Source organism: Siphateles boraxobius, unplaced genomic scaffold (assembly GCF_051911475.1).
Source record: "Siphateles boraxobius isolate OS27281-9 unplaced genomic scaffold, OSU_SipBor_1 130, whole genome shotgun sequence".
Classification (NCBI taxonomy): Eukaryota; Metazoa; Chordata; class Actinopteri; order Cypriniformes; family Leuciscidae; genus Siphateles; species Siphateles boraxobius.
In genome coordinates this window covers 819,838-842,500 of record NW_027508734.1, presented here as the reverse complement: position 1 = coordinate 842,500, position 22,663 = coordinate 819,838, and the positions used below count along the sequence as shown (strand labels likewise).

Here is a 22,663-nt window from a genome sequence, read left to right as displayed (position 1 = left end):
TTTTCTGGTCTGTGAAGTAGGCAACCTTATTATACGCTGAGTTTCGGTTAATTTATGAGACGCGCTCCAGTTCACGCGCAGGCGCCTCCGTGTTGTGATTAGCCTATATTGTCTGCTATATTTACTTCTTGTTTATTAAATCCAGGCAATTGGTTGATGAAACATTGATTAAAATTAAGATACAATTAGTACAAATCGAAATACACTTTAAAGAAAGGCTTTGTGTCTTCTGTTTGAGGTCTCTGTGAAAGTTTTAAAACAGTCTTTTAGTGGCGCTTCAGAGCGGTCGCGTCCGTAACGGAGAACTGTCACGTACATTGTTTTTCCTCATAAATGCGAAAAATAAAATAAAATGAATATTTTATGTTCTGTGGAGAGCCAACCCTTCTTCAACCGGTGGGTATATTACTTTTGATTTGCGCAGTGTAATTCACAGAATTACAAAAAAATATTTTGCTTCCTAAAAGTTAAATATTTTTTTTGTCACGCATGAATGAGTGTGTATTTACCTCATATTAAATATAAAACACATATGTAGACTGATATTTTCTAATGTCTGGACTCTTTTAAGGGGGTATCCTATGGATAAACCGATGTTTCAATATATTGGTATTAAATGCATTTTCTGAGAATTTATATTTCACGTTTTGACTGCAAATGTCACGTCCAAAACACTGGAATTCCCCAATTTTAAAAAAATTATCCTCAACTAGTTTTGTGGTGTAGGTCTACTATTTTTTTATGTTAACTTCAAAATTCAAATAATACTAATAGTAGGCTAATTTAAAGATGTGGTAGCATTGGATCTGGACGGGAAGGATAACTCTTGGAGTTGGAAGGGTTGTGTCGCGATTCTGCAGGTTTGTGGATCTGAGTGTCGCGATTTCGGTTTCATATCGCATATCGTTACCGCCTTAGAATGTTAAGTTCTACTACTGTATAGCTATTTTGGTGAAAGTAACTCAAAAGTAATACAGGATAATGTAACACATTACAATTCTGAGACAGTAATATTGTAAGGTAATGAATTACTTTTAAATAACGGTAACAAGTAATGTATAATGTATTACATTTTGGAAGTAACACTGTCAGTTTATATACTATTGTATTGGAACCTCAATTAAACATTTAATAAATTTGTAACACTACAATATCTTAAAAAATGCTCTTTCAGTGAGATGTTGTTCGGCTGCAGTTCCAAACGCTTCCACTAGAGGAAACTCTCTCATTCATTTCCAATGCGCTCGTTTCTGACCGCGAGGAGCACAAGTGACTATTCTTTACAGCACCATTTAACTTGTTCCAATCAAGTCAATGTTTTTGTTTTTGTGTGTTTACGAATTTTAGAGTTAATTTGAGTCTGTTGAGTATTATAAAACCCACCTTGTTTAAGACGAGTGCACTCAATGTAGCGTCGTCCGCATCCTCACTGGCTTTGACCTGCACTCGGATCACCTGCTGCTTACTCTTCACTGCAGGACAACACACATAATATCTTACTTTATGTTTTACTATTTCTTACTTTGTGAATGTTTAGATTAGAGATTCCCAAACTTCTTGTCAGCCGAACCCCTTTGACCAAAAACAAGGGTGCTCCGATCAGGATTTATGGATTTGATCACAGAAAGCAGAATCTGCCGATATGATCACCGATACCGATCTATTTGACTTCTTTTTATTATGTAGAATCAGGATTTAATTTTTGAAGATGGGGGGAATCCCTCCTTAAGTGACTCTTGTGGGGGTTTATTTTTATTTGAGGGGTCCTTTAGACATTTTCAAAAAAATATATAATTATCTCTCCTAATTGTCTGATCATGCTGTGCATTTTTGTTTTTACAATAGCTTATAATACACAGCACAATCCTGATTTATAACTCTGAACTGAATTCACAAACAAGACAAGTAAACCGTCAGTAATAAAATAAAAACATAGAAACAATTTACAAGCAGTAGCACAAATAGAATAAAGATACAAATCAAATAAACAGCCCTGTAAGTTTTTTCAGGTAGGTCTAACAGTAGCATTGAATGAAGAAATAATAAAGAAATTTAATAAGGAATCAAATATAAAATGAACTGGATGATCTTCCCTGAAAAAAAATAATTCAGATTAATCCTTACAATTTATTAGGGTTGCAAAAATGAGTCATTTAAGAGCAGTGAGTGTCATTAATTAGGGATGGACTAATATGAACATTTTTGCCGATAATTCTTTATATTTGAAAGCCGATAACCGATATATTGGCTGATAAATCTAAATCCAAATTTGTATATAATTTTTGAGAGCCTGATTACAAAAACAAAAGTCTTACCATTAAAAGCCACGTCCCAAACACACAATTATAATGTTCTCTGATAATTCTATGTAGCCGATATGACAGACTCGCGCTGTACATGTTGCTCTAAACCATTAGTTCCCTTTTTTTAAGTGATTCCAATCATATCTCAAGCCATTCAAAACAATCAGTGAACAGTGCACATCTGAAGCATCTCGGCTGAAGGAAATAATACATTATTTATCACCTTTATTCCCTTTTCATTATTTATCTCTGTAAAGCTGCTTTGAAACAATCTACATTGTTAAAAGCGCTATATAAATGAGGATGACTTGACTTGACTTGACATATATATATATATATATATATATATATATATATATATATATATATATATATCGGCCAGATTTTCCGATAACGACAACATTTAAAATCATATATCGGCCGATACCGATACGGTGGACAATATATCGTGCATCCCTAGAATTAATGTTAATCAAACAACAAAAGACATTTAAAAAAATCAGAGAAAGCAGAAGGAATATTAGGGTGCTGTCACTTTAAGACCAAATGCACGGATCCAATATACTGTTACACAACTTTCTCAACTGTTCACTTAAGAAAAAACCGACTGTTTACATGCTAATTCTGTAAATCTTTTTAGTGACGATGCGACACTGCCTCGATTGTGCAAGTGACAATCCCTGTGTCAGCTGTGAAGTTCTTTACGTTTTGTCAGTGACACGATTAGCCACGCACTCCCTGGGTTATCACAGACTACATTTCCCTGCATCTCCCTGGACTGATTACACCATACACCTGCACTGCACTGATTACACACACACCTGCATCTCATTCACACACACACATATAAACCACTTCCACGCACCACACCCGTGCAAAGTTTTGACTTTCCTGGCTGTCAATTCTGAGCGTTTCTCCTTGTGGATTGTTTATTACCATGACCTTGGACTGTGTAACCCGTTTCTGATCGTTCTCTGCCTACCTCGACTTGGATTGCTTATTGGACCTTGCTTCTCGCCGCCTGCCCCGACCATTGCCTGTTATCTGGTTTGTCTTTGCCTTTTCACCATTGCCCTGTTCGCTGTTGTTGATTCCTGCCTGTTTGACTACTCAATAAAAGCTGCAAATGGATCCCCTTGAGTCTGCTGCATCATTACAGTCAGCACGAGATCGGCTTTTATAGAGACCGTCGATCAAACTTCCCAAAGACATTATCGATCGCGAAATCGATCCAGCGATCAGCGGCCGATCAATCGGAGCAAAAATGTGGAACCGATTTTAAGATGGGAGCATATAATTATATCAAAGTGTCAAATTAAAATAAATGATTTTAGAATAAAACACTTATTATGAAAAAGATTAAATATTTTAGTTTTTTATCTGCATGTCATGTGACCATTAACCAACATCAGAGAACTGTGAATATTTTGGGGAAAAAACAGCTATTTTCAGGTTTCGGACCTAAGTGGTTAAAGGGGCTATGTGTAGCTTTTTACTTAAAAAAATCTTAAGCTAGAGTACATTTGTACATTTATGAGCCAACCATAATGTAATAGAAAGAATGACACCTTAATGTCCACCACGGTTGCCTCTATCAGCCTGTAGACTCAATTGTGTGTGGAGGAGTTGGGCTCGAATTGGCGCGAAAATTCACAAAATGTGACTTCATGCGCGTTCTCGTCTACTTGGGCTTACATCCGTACGGCAGCTATTAGTAAGCAGCGGCAACTGCGGACGGAAAGAAGCGACCAGCCTCCAGCACAATTCAGACACCCACGGAAACTCCTCGTAAGTAAAAAAAAAAAAAAAAAGCCTTATCTAGTGCGGCCAAAATAGAGAGTGACCGGCGTCGGGCAAAGACAAGACAAGAGTCAACATCGGAGCGGCATTTGATTCTTGGAGGGAGCTGGGTATAAAAACCTCATCTCCATAATATTACTGGTCACCCTCCCATCAGGAAGGCGAAGACATGACATCTGTTTCTGTTGTGCCACTTTGTGCTCCAGCGCTGGGTATAAAAACAGACCACGAGCTGGCTTTCTTTTTACCGCTAAGGTAAGATATATTTACAACTCTCTGGTTGCTGTGGTCGTGCTCATACGAGTGTGCGCCCTGAGAACGAGCATGAGACTGGCTGCAGTTTCTCTAACGGCCACTGGTGTCAGTAACGGTTAGAAATTTCAGAACTTACGCAATGCTCCTTTAAAGAGGGTTTTGGAGTGCATCCCTATCTATACATTTTAGCATTTGCGTTTTTGTCAACAAACAACGAAAGAACAAAAGTAAAGGACTTACCAGTGTTGCAGTAGAAGTAATGAAGTGAAGTGCAATAGTATTCATCAATAGAATTACTATAATAATAAAGACCGGCACAGTTTTGGCTCCCCCCGTAGAGTCTCTGAGCAGTGAGTTGGGTTGAGGAAGTGAAGTTGGCCTGATCTGACCACTTCCAAGACTCCCTGTACAGTCCGATCCAGGGATTACATATAGCATTTGTCAAGCTGACGATCTGTTTGTTGTCCTCTAGACTCCTAACAGTGGCCAGGTCTGTGTAATGCTCTCTGCAATACTTCTGAGCGTTGAACCACGTCTGTTCAATTTTGATTAGAACCAGTTTTTCTGTTGCATTGGTTTTTTCTGTGAAAAACAGAGTCAAGATATCAAAGGCATAACACTCTCATTTTCAAAATCATTTTCTCTAGATTAGCGAGTGTGAGCCTTTTAAAAATGCCAAAATTTGTTTCCAGAAGTCACTATTTTTATTATATTTCCGTATTTACATGGATCCAGCATGGATAACATGAGAGTATAAAGGCATAGTTCAAAGGTGTAAATAAGTGTTTTACAAGAAAACTTGTATTTTATTTATTCTAATTCATAATTTTTAATTTAATGCGTTACTTGGCATTTCTTTGTAATTATTTGTGAAATTTACTTGCAATTTCTAAATAAAATGCTGTAAATCTTTGTAGGATTGAAAATAATCCAAGAAATTTGAAATGAACATTTGCTTTGAAAGACATTTATTTTACTGTTTTCCACCCCCTCTTTCTACCACAAGAACCATTTGGAGTTCCCACAGGCTCAGAGGGGCTGATAGTGATCAGGCCTGTAAGATGTGTGCACTCCTGGGTCTATGACTTGTCACACCTTTAGTACAATGGGGGAAGTTGTAATTATCTGATTGGTCAGTCTGAATGTCTCACATTTGGGTTTTAGTCAGATGGTCAGGGAAAGGATAAAAGAAGATTGTAACTGTTGCTCTGCTCTTTTATGCTCTGGGTCTCTTTCTTGGGGTTCTCTCGCTCTCTCTCTCTCTCTCTCTCTCTCTCTCTCTCTCTCTCTCTCTCTCTCTCTCTCTCTCTCTCTCTCTCTCTCGTGTGTTGCATGCTGGGAAGTGTGGGTGTGGTGTAGCGTGGGGTGTTAGAGCGGTGCGTTTTTTTTCTCCCGTTTTCGTTTTTTTCTTTCTTTATGGTGGGTGTTTTTTTCTTATTTTTTTTTCTTATTCATTATCACTTATTATACCTTTTGAAAAAAAATACAAAAACAAATCAGTTCGTTGATTTAGAAAAATATGGCGTCTCCCTCGGGTGAGGGAGGGCCTGGTTTCTCAATCAAGAATAGATGTAAAGTTGCTTCGGATCAAGTGTTTACGGTAGAAGATGTTCTACTAGCAATGGGAGAAATTGTAGGACATGGAAAAATTGTCTCGGCTTCTAGAATGAACAAGGCCGTCGTGGTTTTCCTGAAAGAGGAAAATCTAGTGAACAGGCTTGTTGAAAACGGAATTGTTGTGTCCGACACTTTGGTGCAAATAACGCCGTTGCGCGCACCTGCTACTAAAGTGACGATTTCTGACGTGCCTCCTTTCATTTCGAATGAAGAGATTGCCAAAGAACTTAGTCGATTTGGTATGTTTGCTAGTTCCATCAAAGTAGTTCCAATTGGATGCAAAAATGCTGCATTGAAACATGTGTTGTCTTTTCGAAGACATGTTTTCATGTTTTTAAATGCACCCTTCTAAGACTTTGGAAATCTCTTTTCGCATACAACATGGAGATAGCTTGTACATGATTTTCGCGACAACAGATAGTATGCGTTGTTTTTATTGCGGAGATTTGGGGCATAAGAGATTTACTTGCCCGCATAAAAAACAGACGGAGAATGTAGTGAAGGACGGAAATATTGAGGAACACGTAGATCGCACTGAGAATATTGAAAATCATGATAAAGAAAAAAGACTTAAAATTGTAAAAGAAACAATGATTCCAGCAAAAAAACAAAAGAGGCAGGAAACTCTAGGGGAGAATATAGAGGCAACTGTTTCTACCTGTGGAGTTCCTCGACCCAGCGAAACAACCCAGGTTAAATCCTCAACTGAGCAAAACGCTTCAGAACAGATTTCAAAATCAGAGGTGAGTGCTTTTAATTTATCTAAACAAGATGGTGAAAACAAAGGAGGCCCAATTGTTCCGAAAGAGGTAGTTGATTCTGTAAAGGCCAGTGAGCCTAGCACTGGTGTGGAGGATGAGAGTGGTAGTGGTGTGCAGTCTGCGGTCACAGTAGAGGAAGACAGTGATGAGGCGCAGATGGAGGAAGGTGATAGCGGCTCGGAGGGGTCTGAGTTTGATTACAGTCAGTCGACGAATGACGTTTATTCTGTGGAAGAATTAAATGATTTTCTGGATCAAAATAAAGGGAAAAAAGTTGATTGTTTTTAAACACTTCGCTGATGGTAATAAATTTGTTAAATCGGTAATGATTGCTCAGAAGTCTGTTGGTTACGATGTGATTTCAAAACAAAAACGATTTAGGCTGAAAAAATTTATGACGACTGCACGTAAAACTCAAAATGATCAGACAAAAATGTCAAAACGAAAAAAATAAAAGCACATGGATGTGGGATCTACTTTTACTTCTTTGGTTTTCTGCTATTTTCTTTTCCCTTTTCTCTCCCCTATAATGCAGATATTAAGAGTGGGATCTTTAAATGTTAATGGGTTGAGGGATAGTGGAAAAAGACCTTTGCTATCTGAATTTCTTAGGCTTAAAGACAATAATGTAATATTCTTACAAGAAACGCATAGTGACTCCAATAATGAATCCGAGCTGAATTTGTGGTGGGAAGGGAAAAGTTGTTTGAGCCATGGCACAAATATCAGTGCTGGAGTAGCTATCCTATTTTCAGCTAATCTTGATGTTAATATTTTATCAAAAATTTAATTGGAGAAAGGGCGTCTTTTGATTGTAATATTTGAAATTCATAATCAAGTATTTGTTTTTATAAATATTTATGCTCCAAACAGAGGCACAGATAGAACCTTGTTATTCAGAAAGTTAGATTATTTAAAAAGTTTTACCCTGGATGAATTTATAATTGTCGGTGGTGATTGGAACTGTACTCTCAATTTTCTTTTAGACAGAAATAATGAGGAACCAGATTCTGTATCAGCTTCTTTCTTAAAAAGTATTATTGTTCAAAATGATTTTATAGATGTGTGGAGAGAAAAGAATAATTCTGTAAAACAATATACATGGACAAGAGTTTCACAAGGGAGGATTAGTGCAGCGAGACTTGACCGGCTCTATGTCAAGCGTACAGAGAATAATAGATTAATGGAGTGTAAAATCTGTCCATGTTGTGTATCAGATCATCATTTTATTTCAGTGAATATTGCCTTGACAAATCAAAAATGTAAAAGTCCTTACTGGAAGTTTAATGTAGCGTTGTTAAAAAACAAAGATTTTGTTTAAAAATTTGAATTGCTTTGGAGTGAGTGGGTTTCCCAAAAGGATGATTTTGAAAGTTTGATACAGTGGTGGGAAATAGGAAAGACCCAAATAAAAGTTTTTTGTCAGCAATTTACTTTCCTGTCTACTAGAAAAATTAAACAACAGATAGCTGAAATAGAGCAAGAGATCTTTCAGATTACATCTGGAATGATTCAACATTCAGATCCATCATTAGATGGAAAGTTATCTGAAAAGAAGCAAGATCTTGAGACTTTATTGCAAGTTCGGGCTAAAGGGGCCATAATAAGGTCCCGGTTTATGTCTATACATGACATGGATGCTCCCACTTCATATTTTTTTAATTTAGAAAAGGTCTTCAAGAAACAAAATGAAATGTACTGTTTAACAACACCAGATGGACTGCAGACTTGTGATTCAAGAAAAATGAGAAAGATTGCAGTGGATTTCTATTCAGAACTCTATAAAAAGGAGGACACTGATACTGGATGCGTTTCACAATTATTACAGCAGCTTCCTACCATCACTGAAGAGCAGAGTCGGACTCTGGACAGTGCTGTGTCCTTTCAGGAGTTAACTGATGCAGTAACACAGATGAACGCTGGCCGTGCACCTGGAATTGATGGACTGCCTGTGGACTTTTATAAGGCTTTTTGGAAGATCATCGGAAGAGACTTTTATGAGGTGGTTCAAGAATTTTTTAAAGATAAACTACTTCCCAAAAGTTCTCAACGGGCAGTGTTGGCACTGTTACCTAAGAAAGGAGACTTGAGTCTCTTAAAAAATTGGAGGCCTGTATCAATTCTGACATCTGACTATAAGCTAATAGCTAAGTTATTGGCCAATAGAATGAAGTATGTTTTGGGTGATATAATACATCAAGACCAGTCTTATTGTATTCCAGGAAGAACATTACATAACAATATTTTTTTGATCAGAGATATTTTAAACTACTCTAAACTTTATGAAGTGGATATAGGTTTTTTGTTCCTGGATCAGGAAAAAGCCTTTGATAGAGTTGACCATGGTTTTCTGTTCGAAACACTGCATGCGTTTGGGTTTGGAAATGTTTTTATTTCTTGGATCAAACTATTGTATATGAATGTTACTTCTATTTTAAAGATTGGTGGTGGTTTAAGTCAACCAATAAGCATACAGAAGGGTATCAGGCAGGGGTGTCCACTGTCAGGTCAGCTATATGCTTTAGCAGTGGAACCACTTCTATGTCTACTAAGAAAAAAGTTGTCTGGTTTAAGCATTGGTGATGATCTTCATCCTGTTAAACTAACTGCGTATGCGGATGACATTACTGTAATTGTGAAAGAACAAAAAGATATTGATATTATTAATTACAGTATTGGATTGTATGAGAGAGCATCTTCTGCAAAACTCAACTGGGGTAAAACAGAAGCGTTTTGGTGTAATGATAAAACAATGCCTTTACCAGTTATCCCTGAACATGTTAAGTGGGAAAAAAAATGGTTTTAAGTTTTTAGGAATTTTTATGGGTTCTGAAAACTACCAAAGAAAAAACCGGGAAGGTGTGAAGGACAAAGTTTGTGCCAGATTGTCCAAATGGAACTGGATTTTGCCTTATCGAGGAAGAGTGCTGGTTATAAATAATCTTGCCGCCTCTATCCTGTGGCATAGATTAATTGTTTTGAATCCGCCAGAAGATTTTATTGGAGGAGTCCAAAAATTGTTTGTAAATTTTTTCTGGTCTGGACAACATTGGCTACGAGAGTCAGTTCTGTATCTGCAGGTACATGAAGGAGGCCAAGGTCTGATGGATATTAAGTCTAAAGTGGCAGCTTTTAGACTGCAAACTGCGCAGAGACTACTTTATCATCAGTCTCAGAACTGGATAAGAGTGGCTTGTGCCTTATTGAATCGAGTGGGATGGTTGAATTCGGACAGACATCTCTTTTTAATGAATTTAAAGGAAATGGATCTTAGTGGGCTCCCATCTTTTTATGCCTCAGTATTCAATGCATGGCAGATTTTTATATTTAAAAGAGAGATTTCTGAAACACAGAGTCTTTGGGATCTTGAAGAACCTTTAATTTTTAATTCTCACATACCCAGTGCGATATTGGAGTTACGGACTGTGCGCACAAGCTTGGTGAGAGCAGGAGTCCATAAGATCTGCCATCTTAGGTCAAATGACCAGTGGATCAATGCAGAAGAACTGGCCTTAAAGACTGGCATCCGTTCTCTTCGAACTGTGCAAAAACTGTTGGCTGAGATTCAAGTATCTTTTCCTGTTCTGCCACTAAAAGTTGAGGAATCAGAGATTGTTTTCCCCACGGTCAGTGTGGCTGTAGATGTAGGAGAGTGGCAGGAGTTTGAAGGAAGTCTGCTCTCTTTTGGGACAGCTGAACTTGTTTTTTTTAACATTACTTCTAAGAAAGCTCTTTATTGTGTTTGTGTGAAATATCTCAATTTAAGAGCGTTAAAAGAACTTCCATAAAATAAGTGGACTGATTTTGTTGAGCCTGGTACTTCCCCAAAAGGTAGTTGGAGGTCCTTGTATAAGACGGACTGGAGATTTGCAATGGCGTATCTCACATTGGATAATCGCAACAAATCGATATAAGGCACGTTTGAATCCTTTGCAAGAGGAAGAGTGTTCTTTTTGTGGAATTTCAGAAACTGTTTTTCATATTTTTATTGGTTGTTTTAAGGCTAAAATAATTGTTTGGTGTATTAGGAGAATTGAGTCGTAGGTTTGGTTTTCACTTTACAAATGGACTTTTTGCTTTTGGACCAAAATATAGTGCCTCAAACAAGACACAAACAGTTTTGCTTAATTTCTTGTTTGGTAAGACTAAAATGGCAATTTGGCTGACAAGGAAGAATAAAGCACTTCTTAATGGAGGAATTGATCCTTTACATATGTTTAAGGCTTTGGTAAAAAGCAGGTTAATTTTGGAGTACAAGTTTTATGAATTTGTAAATTATACTGACTATTTTTTTTCTTTGTGGGGTATTAAAGGTGTTTTATGTCAACCAAATGAAGAGAGAGGTTATGATATCATGTTATGAATTTTAATTTTAATGTGAGTAAATAACCTATTTATGTATATGTAGGTAGGCTTTGTCTTAATGTTTTCTTATGTAATGCTTGTAATAATATTTATTGTTTTTTTATAAGTGTCTGTAAATTAAAATAAGCTTAAAGTCTCTCTCTACCTCTCTCTCTCTACCTCTATCTATCTATCTCTACCTCTCTCTCTCTACCTCTATCTATCTATCTCTCTCTCTCTCTCTCTCTACCTCTCTCTCTCTCTCTCTCTCTCTCTCTCTCTACCTCTCTCTCTCTCTCTCTCTACCTCTCTCTCTCTCTCTCTCTACCTCTCTCTCTCTACCTCTATCTATCTATCTCTCTCTCTCTCTCTCTCTCTCTCTCTCTCTCTCTCTCTCTCTCTCTCTCTCTCTCTCTCTCTTTATCTCTCTCTCTTTATCTATCTCTCAGGTAACATTTTACATATATGCTGGGTACAATTATTGATATGAGTATTATCATCTCATAGATCTATTTTGTAACTATTTTAAGTGTAACCATAACCATATTTTTCTACTATCTTAATGACAACGTTTCTTTAGTCATTCGGCAGTCTTGCAGTTGGTATTCAACCAGAATAATACTTATACCGCCGCCGTTCCCACTGCGGTAAAATTGCGGGTGTGTATTTGCTACCTTTTACCGCCAAGAGGCGCTGCAGTCACAGACTTTGAAAAGTGTCCGTTTATACTCTCTATTGCATAATCTGCCGCCACGCCGCGGCTCATTCAGAGCGATTGAAAGCTGGTAGCAGATGAATTCAAGTGAAACATTGTAGTTAAAATAATTCATAATCACAATACTGAAATGAAATTGAATAAATAATGAAAACATTGCAACATAAAACATATTATGAAACATATTAGGCTACATCAGTGAGGCTTTGCAGGAGCATAAGACGTTAACAGCGTTCGGATGGTAGCTCTGTGGTTAACGCAACAACATGAGCCTCGCGGAGCTTCAAGTGATCTGAGATCGAATCTCACTGTAGTCTACATGCTGTTAACCAATTTTGGCCAACAGCGTTTGTTTTACCGTTCTTGATGCTTAAATAGGTAACTGTTTATTATCAAGTTTTTAACTGTTTATTTATTTAAAGTCAGGCATTTTGTTTAATTATCAATGGCACATTACAACATAAATTTGTTACATTCCTGTAGAGCCGCTGCACAGACTTTGACTGCTGGTCTTTAATCTGCTAAATTATTGTTTTGTGAATAATTCACGAAATTGAGATGACTGACAGTGATACCAGGCCATAGCAACGGAAGAAATTTAGCAAAAACAGATCCATACATTTAACAAATGCGACATTTTAAATTTGTTATTGCGACATTTTAAATTTGTATTGCCGAAGAAATTGCAGCTAAATTAAACAAATAAAACAGTACAAAACGAAAATAGTCCAAACATAAATTAAAAACATGCGTTTTTCTTTGCCTCTCTGGCGCTGGATCTCTTTTTAGCAAGTTTATTTAGTCTCACTTGCTGCGCGCGCCAGGTCTCTCTCGAAATTAAACATTTCAGGGTAAAAACACATCATACAGCTGATAATACTGTATATGTCGATGCGTGTCATCCATACAAATCACGAAAAAAAACGGTAACAATTTATTTAGCCTTTGTTGCTTCAAAGACACAGCATGCCTTGTTGAATTCATCTTACAATAAAACGGAGGTTGATCACGAATTAAAGAGCTCTGTATCTGCTGATCACTCCCATTCGTTTCTTGGCATGAATGCGTCATCAACAGTTCATGTTTAGATAATGCCAGATTCTGGACAATCATACACACTGCTCAAACATTCTAAAACTCTACAAAAGTTGAAACAACTGGATTGAACACTTCAAATTGAAATTTTGTGTGAAAAAACTTTAAATTTATTTATTTTTTTGTGATTTTTTTTCCCTCTTGGCTCTCAACGAAGGCGGTCGCATTTTCTCTCCCTCTCCCTCCCCTTACCTCGCTTATTTCGTCACGTCTAGTGTACTGTCTTGTACTTTGAGAGACTCTCGCGACACTGCTCTCCAAAACCAAGAAATTATGGATTTGATCAACTGGTCTCTCAACGCAATTGACACCATCTTCTCGACGAGAAGCTTTGGTTCGGGGGTACCTGACTGCCCTGCCGGGACTTTCGCAGCTGGCTACACGATGGATGCGTGGGAAAGGTGGTGGGTCGTGTGTCTGGCGGCTCTTTCCGTGGAGGACGTTGAAGATCTCTACCTATTCTGCACCATGATAACAGGTCTTCTGCTGATTGGATTAGGCATTGCCCTGGTTTATCGAGGAACTAAGCAGACGGTGACAGCTGTCAAAAGCCCCGCAAGGCTGCCCATGATGATTGAAGCGGTGGGCAGAGCTGTCAGCACTCAGACTGGGTCTATGAACCACAATATGGATAACATCATGGAGAAGCTCACAGCTTTGCAAAGGCAAATGGATAGTTTCAGAGACCAAAACGGACCAGGAGAATAGCCTGTATAAATTGAATGCGGCTACTTGCCCCAAGACCATACAATCCCAATCTTATCTTGTTTCGGCACCCCCCTACCAGTACTGGCCTTGGCCAAGGCCGCTGCTGGAACAACAACTCTCCCGGAAGAGCACTGCAGTGAGCCGCTCTTGCATTCCTTCCCCGACTCCTCAGACACCTGGTGATTGTTGACTCTGTATGGACCTGATCAAGGTTGTCTCCATGTCAACTTGCTGTGTATCGCTATGACAATCCTGCGGACTGAGGCTCCTAGATTATGGTGCTGGCTTAGCGACTCTCTCTCCAGGCCTACACACACATGAACTTACACATACACAGATATGCACCTGCCCCACACCCCATCCCACGCCTTCGCCACTTCGTACCCCATGTCTGACAGGCGGGTCTGTGACCAGCGCCATAATGGCTGAAGGACCGGATGCTGCTTGCCTGGGCTGGACTACCTGCATCACCCACTCCCAACCGTGTTGCAATGTCTTGTTTGTAGAGTGTACTGTTTATGTGCTAATGTTGCTGAGGTGTTTTTTTCCTGTTCCAAGTCTGTTCTCCTTACAGGAGCATAGTCTGGGGGTTGCCTTTTTTTCTCCTCACCTCTCCTCATGTCATGATCGAGCACAGCGTTAGTTCAGACAGGCCACGTGCATAGGCTGCGATCAGCTGACGCGGTCAGCTGTCAAATCGCTCCAACCACTACCGTTCTCCTATTAGACCGGAAGGATATATATACGCGGCACCTCCGCCGGGATATATGCTTAAACTGCTCACAAGCACCTGCTTTACAGCTAACCTCAGCATGAAATTTAAATCGACGATATTTCTATCACTTTTTACCTGCTGGTTCCTGGCGATGGACACTTCAGACATCCTAGGACAAATATCTGATGATTCTCCGGACGAGAGTCAGGATCGTCTCACCGAGGACCTCGATCCAGCTCAGTTAGTGAGGCGCAGTTCTATGATCGCAGCAAGGAATCCCTCCTCTCTTAGCGATTGGCCCAATGATAGGATCCTGTCCACCCTGTACTCCCACAACATACAAGCTCCTCCGAATCTGAGTCACGATCAGCTCTGGAACTTTTTACAAGAAGTCCAAGACCAGCAGCCCATTTCTACCAACGAAGCGCCGTCTCTCCCCCGAGCCACCGGCCGTAAAGCCACAGAGAAAAGAAGGAATACTTCCACTGACCAGACGAATCTAACTCCAAAAAAGGCAAAATCATCTCACCCCTCCCAGGGGCCAGCAGAGCAAGGAGATGACAGGATCTTCTCAGCGCTGCTCGCAATCCAAGGATCCCTCTCCAGCATGGACAACAGGATCCAAGCGCTCGAATCACAAAGCTCAGATTCCGCACATCGGGCGATCTTCGACAGGCAGACTTCCAGCTCGGCTCCAGATTGCGCCTTCACTCCCGACCAGGCTGCTAACCTTCCTAGGAGAACTCTCGGATCAGCGTTACCAGCAGCTTCCACAGGTGCACCTTTCTTTCCCCCAGCAGCTGCTATCTCTCCTCACCTACGCGCTCAAATTCTGTCAGGTAACGACATCAACCTAGTGAAAATTTTGTTATGTGCAGAAACTAACGAACGAAGGATTGTGGATTGTGGGGACGTATCAGTTGTTCTAAAAGATAGTGACCTAAGACTCACCAAGAGCTTAACCATGGCTGAGTTTAACGTCGCTTTCGGCGTGTTCAGAGATATCATCTGTGAAGCGTATCCAGAAAGAAGAAAGGAACTAGACACTTATCTAGCTATAATATCGGATCTCGCCATGTCCTACGGAGGAACACTTTTTTACGAATACCACAAATCGTTTTCATCTAAAGCAGCAATGTACATACAATGCTTTAACCAGCGACTGGACTGGTCCGTAGTCGATCTTGCTCTCATTAGCAGGCACTTTACAGGCCACCGAGCGCTGTCATGCTCACTTTTCCGGCTCGTTTTCCCACACCGCATCTCTCTGCCCTAAGATTGCTTCAACTCACGACACCAGCGCCTCGGCACCGGAACAGGTGAAGCCTGAAAGACAGACTCCACTTTGTTTTAATTTCAATGAGAACGTCTGTACTCGTAATAATTGTAAATTCTTTCATGCTTGCAGCTATTGCGGGAACAGTCACCCGAAGTTTTCATGTCCACGCCGGGCAAAATTCCAAAAAAAGAAATAAACACCCCGGTGAACACTAAAGAGCTAGGGGAAGCTCTGTCAAAGCATCCAAACCGTTGTCTCGTTTCTTACCTTATTTTAGGGCTCATGCACGGTTTTGTAGCTGGTCTTTCCTATCTGCCCACATTTTCCTTCACCTGTCAAAACCTTCAATAAGCCATCAAAGACCCACAGGCCGTAGACGAACTGCCGGGGAAAGAAATCGAAAAGGGATATATGATCGGACCTTTCGATCAACCTCCTTTCAAACTTTTCCGTATTAACCCTTTAGGAATTGCAGTCAGGAAATACTCAGGGAAAAAACGTCTAATCATCGATTTATCCGCTCCCCACTCCACCGAAGGGGTTCCAAGCATCAACAGTTTAATTCCCTCATAACCTTTTTCCCTGTGTTATTCCACCGTGGACAACGCTATTAAACTCATTAAATTAGCCGGCAGAGGAGCGTGGCTCAGTAAAGCGGATATCACTGACGCATTCAAAATAATGCCCTTACACCCGTCCCAATGGCATCTTTTCAGCGTTAGTTGGCGAAACAAATGTTATTTTCAGTCAGCATCACATGTCGGGTGTAAAAGCAGCCCCAACATTTTTGATACATTGTCCGAAGCACTCTGCTGGGTCCTACTTAATAATTTTAAACTGCAATTCGTTCTCCATCTGTTGGACGATTTTTTTGCTCATCGACTTTCCGGACACTAACCCATCGCGCAGCATAAATCTCCTGGTTAAAGCATTTAATAAATTCGGTATCCCCCTAGCAGAAGAGAAAACAAAAGGTCCTTCTCGCGTCCTTGATTTCCTGGGGATCACGTTAGATTCTATCAAAATGCAAGCATCTCTTCCGCTAGATAAACTAGGGCTGCAGGTCAGATTTAATATTCTGGTCACATCTATGCGATAACTGGAACGGCATTTCCTTCTTCTACGAAGAAAATATAGAGACCTCAGTCAAACTCAATTTATTCACCGACGCAGCTCCTTCCGTAGGGTTCGGAGGGATATTTAATAATCAATGGTTCGCAGAAAGATGGCCAAAAGAACTTCAGGAACTAGCTCCCTCAATCCAATCGACAGCACTCATGGAATTATATCCTATAGTGATGGCTAGCTTGTTATGGGCAGATAACTGGACCAGGAAAAATATTCTCGTTTTTTGCGACAACGAAGCTACGGTAAACATTATTAACAAAGGTCGTTCCTCTGTGCCGTTCATTAACCGTTTCATTAGGGACTAACCTGGATCTCGGTCATGAACAATTTTACCATTAAAGCCACTCACATACCCGGGCTGGATAATAAAATAGCTGACTCTCTGTCTCGGTTTAATTTTCAGGAATTCAGACGCCTGTGTCCGGGAGCTGCTTCATCACCACTGGGCTGCCCGGACTTCAGCCAAACAGTCCTAGATTAAATGCCTTACTACAAAAATATCTCAAATCAGCCGCTCATCACATGAGATCAGGGCTAGCAAAGACGACACTTAAAACATATGACTCAGCATTGTTTGTCTTTTTCAAATTTCTGCAATGCGTTCTCGGTGCCTAAAATTCCAGCTAATATCTCCATCATATGCGCTTTTATTACGCACTGCTTCGATTCTAGGAAGCTTCAGCCTTCCACCATCAAGATTATGATTTCAGGCATCCAATTTCACATTAGATGTCTAGATCCATCCTCTCAAAGCCTTTTACAAAATCCCTCCATACACCTCCTTCTCAACGGTCTTAAAAAGGAAAACCCCGCAGCTCCAGATAAACGATTGCCGCTGTCCCTCTCCCAGGTACACGCAATGGTAAATCAACTAAGATCAGGGCTTTTTAATCCGCACGCAAACTCTCTCCTAGAAGCAGTATTCCTCACCGCCTTTTACGGATTCCTCAGAGGAGGAGAATTCACCATTAACCATAAAAAATTCGACCCCTCACACGATCTCTCATTTAAAGATGTATCATTTCACGCCGATTACTTTTCCATATACCTGAAACATTCTAAAACGCATAGAGATGATAACGGAACCACAATCAACATTTCCAGAACCAACGACGGGTTTTGTCCCTTCTCAGCCATGAACCGGCTTTTAAACTCACGCAGCAAATCCGATCTCACAGAACCCCTCTTCATCACAGAGAAAGGAGAAGCTATGTCAAAGTATTGGTTCGCCTCACGTCTCCGGACTGTATGCATTCAGTGCGGTATGGACCCCGCGCTTTACACCAGCCATTCATTTCGCATAGGCGCGGAAACCACCGCAGTTTCAACAGTCTCCATACCCATGCTAAAAGCCATGGGTCGGTGGTCATCATCAGCGTACCAACGTTATATTAGGCCTAGATCTCAGGATTTAATATTAGCCCAAAAAGCCTTAAGCGGATCCTTTCAAAATTGAAAAAAAAAAAAAAAGCGCACGGATTTAGTAATATTCCACGACACCACAGGGGTACACAGCCACCCCTTAAAACATATATATATATATATATATATATATATATATTATATATTTTCCTCCTTCTCTAAGGGGACTCGCTCTTGTTCTCCCGCTGGAGGCTGCTATACACGCAGGGGCCCGCTGTTCTATCCCTCAGCGAGGGATGATCACCCCAGTAAAAAAAAAAAATATATATATATATTTAAGGGGATCCGCTGTTCTTCTCCCGCTGGAGAGAACACCCCTCTCGCTGCTATACATGCAGGGGCCTGCTGTTCAATCCCTCAGCGAGGGACGAACACCCCAGTGTAAAAAAAAAAATATATATATATATATATATATATATATTTAAGGGGATCTGCTGTTCTTCTCCCGCTGGAGAGAACACCCCTCTCGCTGCTATACATGCTGGGGCCTGCTGTTCAATCCCTCAGCGAGGGACGAACACCAATCGCTGCTTAAATTAGAAAAAAAAAAAAAAAGAAAAAAAAAAAAGGGGGGCCTGCTATTCTCCCCCTCCCCGATGGGAGAATACCCCTCTACCAGCCATTAGCACATACTTCAATAATTTGTCTTTTCTCTTGCAGGATCGGAACACTGATATAGTTGGGGGGGGGGGGGGGGGGTTCTTCTCGAGCCGTAATACCTCCTCATGTTTGGGGGGGTTAATGCTAAAGCTACGTATGTCATTAATTATGGAGCAAGAACCCCCATAAGGAACCATCGCGCCAAAGATAAATTGTGTTCAATAAACTCAAGTAAACTTGCCAAAGTGGTCTCGTCTGAAATCGAGCACAGCGTTAGTTCAGACAGGCCATGTAGGCATAGGCTGCGATCAGCTGACGCAGTTAGCTGTCAAATCGCTCCAACCACTACCGTTCTCCTATTAGACCGGAAGAATATATATACGCGGCTCTTCCGCCGGGATATATGCTTAAACTGCTCGCAACCCTCCCCCCCACCCTGACCACTAAGTATCAAGCATTTTTCTGTGCACCTTTTGGCTGTTGTCTTCTTTGTTTCAGATCACCAAGGCTTCCAAGTCCTAGAGTCACGGACATCATCATGAGAAACACACCCTCCCTCATAGCAAGCTACAGCATAGACGTCCCGGACTTCACTGATACATCTAAACCACAGCTAAAGACATTACTAACTGTCTTAATCATCTGTGTATTGCCAAGCCGATGATTCCATAGGGGGGTTAATGCTAAAGCTACGTATGTCATACGTATTAATTATGGAGCAAGAACCCCCATAAAGAACCATACCTCCAAAAATAAATTGTGTTCAATAAATTCAAGTAAACTTGCCAAAGTGGTATCGTCTGAGCTGTATTTTTCTCAAGTTGGTGCTGATTATGGCAGCCTCGGTAACACCTTATTACCAAAGCAAATTCCTTGTATGTGCACAACACTACATGGCAATAAAATTGATTCTGATTCTGAAATAGGCTACAATAAATAAACTACAATATTTATAATTTAATAAGATATAGGGCCTACATTTGAACACATGGAGAGATTTATCCTTAAAATAATTTTGCCTTTGCTCATCAGGCTGGCTATCCGACACTCTCCATATGAAAGACAGAACATTAACACCTATTGTCCTGCACGCACGATAAAGCACTGAACTGTCCCTGCAAACCCCCAACCCCCCACCCCACACACACACACACCCACCCACTCCATCAAGACTTCCTACGGTGAGCCCGTGTCTTTCCCTTGGCAGAGTCCTGCCGTCACTGTAAATCGGCGTTGTCTCCCCCCTCTCTAGGCTGGAGCCACCCCAGTGACATTCCATATGTTGTACTGCCCGGTCATCCGCCCAGTTCATTTGTGTATTCCCTCCCCCCCTTTCGGGCTGGTTGGGCTTCCACAGCATCCCTTCCTTCCAATGTTTGGGGATGCTTTCCCAGTGTTACTAAGTCTAACTGAGTGGGTCTTGTGGAACAGCAGTGACTTCCTGGCCTAAGCGCTGTCCTCTTCCGCTAAAACGTTGGGAGGATCAGAAGGCTTTTGTCTAAGCACTGGAAGATGGCAGCGTTAGTGGCGTTTTCAGAGGTTGATCCCATTTCAGTCGGCGTCGACTACATCCGACGTTATCGTCTGAAAGGGAACGTCCTGGTTGCGTATGCAACCCACCGTTCCCTGAAGGAGGGAACGGAGGACGTAGTCCCCTTGCCACTACTGCTGGACCACTGCTAACTCCGAGTTACGCTCGGATCCTCAGCGAAAAAGCAAATGGTGCATGCATCTACTTCCGTATTTATACCCCTGCCGCGGGGCGGAGTGTGAGGTGCAGATCTCGCACGCCAATGTGTATTGGCTCGTTCAATAATACTCAAAGACAATAGGCTCCCTGGCGTAATCCTATTTCAGTCGGCTTCGACTACGTCCTCCGTTCCCTCCTTCAGGGAACGGTGGGTTGCATACGCAACCAGGACGTTTTTCATTTTTCATGTTTGTTGTTTATTTGGGAATTACCATAGTTGTAATATTTCATCCTTACTGTTAATTGACATTAGCCCCACTTACGTTTCAAAATGCGGCAATTGCTGCTGATTTGCTAAATGTCCCTTTGCGTCACCTCGCGGTCATTTCGCTAACGACTTTGAAATACGACTGGTTTATTTTTGCCGCAGTGGTTTTGCCGGCAGCTGGCGTGGCGGTAATAGGCATTCTGGTTGAGTACCTACTGTAAATCTTCCACCAAATATTTTTTAGTGTACAAACCTTTATAATTTTTTCCTTTGTGTTCCACGAAAGACTTGGAATGACATGATGGTCAGTAATTGACAAACAATTGTATTTTTGGGTTACTATCCCTTTAATGTCCTATTTTGAGTTTTATGTCTATGTTGAGCATTTTTAAAGTATAACATTTAGGGATGCATACACCGATATGAACATTTTGGCCAATAACCGATAATTCTTTATAACCGATATATTGGCCGATAAATCTATATCCAAATTTGTATGTAATTTTTGAGAGCCTGATTGCAAAAATAAAAGTCTCACAATTAAAATCCATGTCCCAAACACACAATTAAAATGTTTTCATGGTAATTTTAAGTAGCCTGTTACGGCGTCCAGTCTCCCTGGTTCCACCATTTCTTAGCCACGAGCGCCCTCTCCTGAATTCTAGTGATTTGCATACTTTCCCCTTAGTATGCATCATTGGCGCTCAGATTACTTCCACCTGTTCCGAATCATATCTGATTGCCCAGCCTTTATCTGCCTCATTCACAGAACGTTTTTGCGAAGTATTGCCTCACATTGGGTCTCATTCATGAAACACGAGCAGAACGAATATTTGTGTAAATCGTGGGTAAAGTGGTTCTGGCGTAAATTTTCGGATTCAATAAAATGTTCGTATTTTCCAAATGTTAGTTGGTACGCAAGAAATCTACACCTGCTCCCAGCCACGCGTAAATAATGCGCTTAACACCTGAACGTTTTGCTCATTAATAAGGCTGCATTTTAATTCACCTTAATCAAGTACATATTTACACAGCATTTTGAAAAAAATATTATATATAGTAATTACATACGGATTTTCTTATAATGATAGCCAGTATTAGCATCTGCGATGATGGTCCTTCTCCAGTATTAATACGATTTTTCCGAAGTGAACTAATTCGTTTTTTGCTCTCAAGCTTAATGTCGAACCATTTTCTTATCACTTCTGGGAATGTTCGATTAACAGATGAAACTCCATTGACTGCATCTGTAATATGCTGCCAAGCTTCCTTTTTTTTAGGACCCGATACGCCACTATGTACGCTTGTAAATAAAATGTGGTGTTTTGAATGAACTTCTGATAATAAAACTTCAATTTCTGCAACTGAGAAATTTTTCTTTTTCATTCGCATTCATGTCATAATATGATGCCCATATATAGTTGTCAGTCGGATTTAATGGGCGGGATTTATGGTAATTGAGAATGAACGTGCATGCGCATCCCATTTACGACTGATTGGAATTCATTAACACACACACACACACACACACACACACACACACACACACACACACACACACACACACACACACACACACACACACACACACACTTCACGATCACATCTGACGTTTACGAAGTATTTGTGAATCAGGAGAAGAGTTTTCGGGAAGGTCTCTTTACGCGCAAATCACTCGCATATTTACTCGTATATTTACGAATGTTTCATGAATGAGACCCAATGTGTGCATGTCCGAGCGTTTTCCATAATCCTCAGTCGCCCTGTTATCTCTGACCCTCGCTGAACTAACCTTGTCTGATTGTCCGCAGCCTGCCTCTCGACCTCCAGCCTGTACCGGATTCTGATTCTCTGTCGTCTGCCTTGACCCCGAAGCCTGTCCCTGGATTCTGAAGCCTCGCTGCCAGCCCTTGACCTCCTGCCGGTTCTACTCACGTCTCTGACCACCCCTGATTATTATTAC

At 40.6% G+C, this 22,663-nt stretch overlaps 1 protein-coding gene across 1 annotated transcript in view; it reads right to left on the bottom strand.

Annotated features, from left to right (window-relative positions):
• LOC143736725 (putative C-type lectin domain family 20 member A) overlaps positions 1–22,663 on the bottom strand; it is a 40,230-nt gene that overhangs the window by 2,096 nt on the left and 15,471 nt on the right. Inside the window, exons 4-5 of the mRNA XM_077227369.1 lie at positions 4,599–4,940; positions 1,384–1,472 (exon numbers count right to left, since the gene is read on the bottom strand). Coding sequence (XP_077083484.1) covers positions 1,384–1,472; positions 4,599–4,940 — 431 coding nt within the window. The remainder of the gene's footprint in view (positions 1–1,383; positions 1,473–4,598; positions 4,941–22,663) is intronic.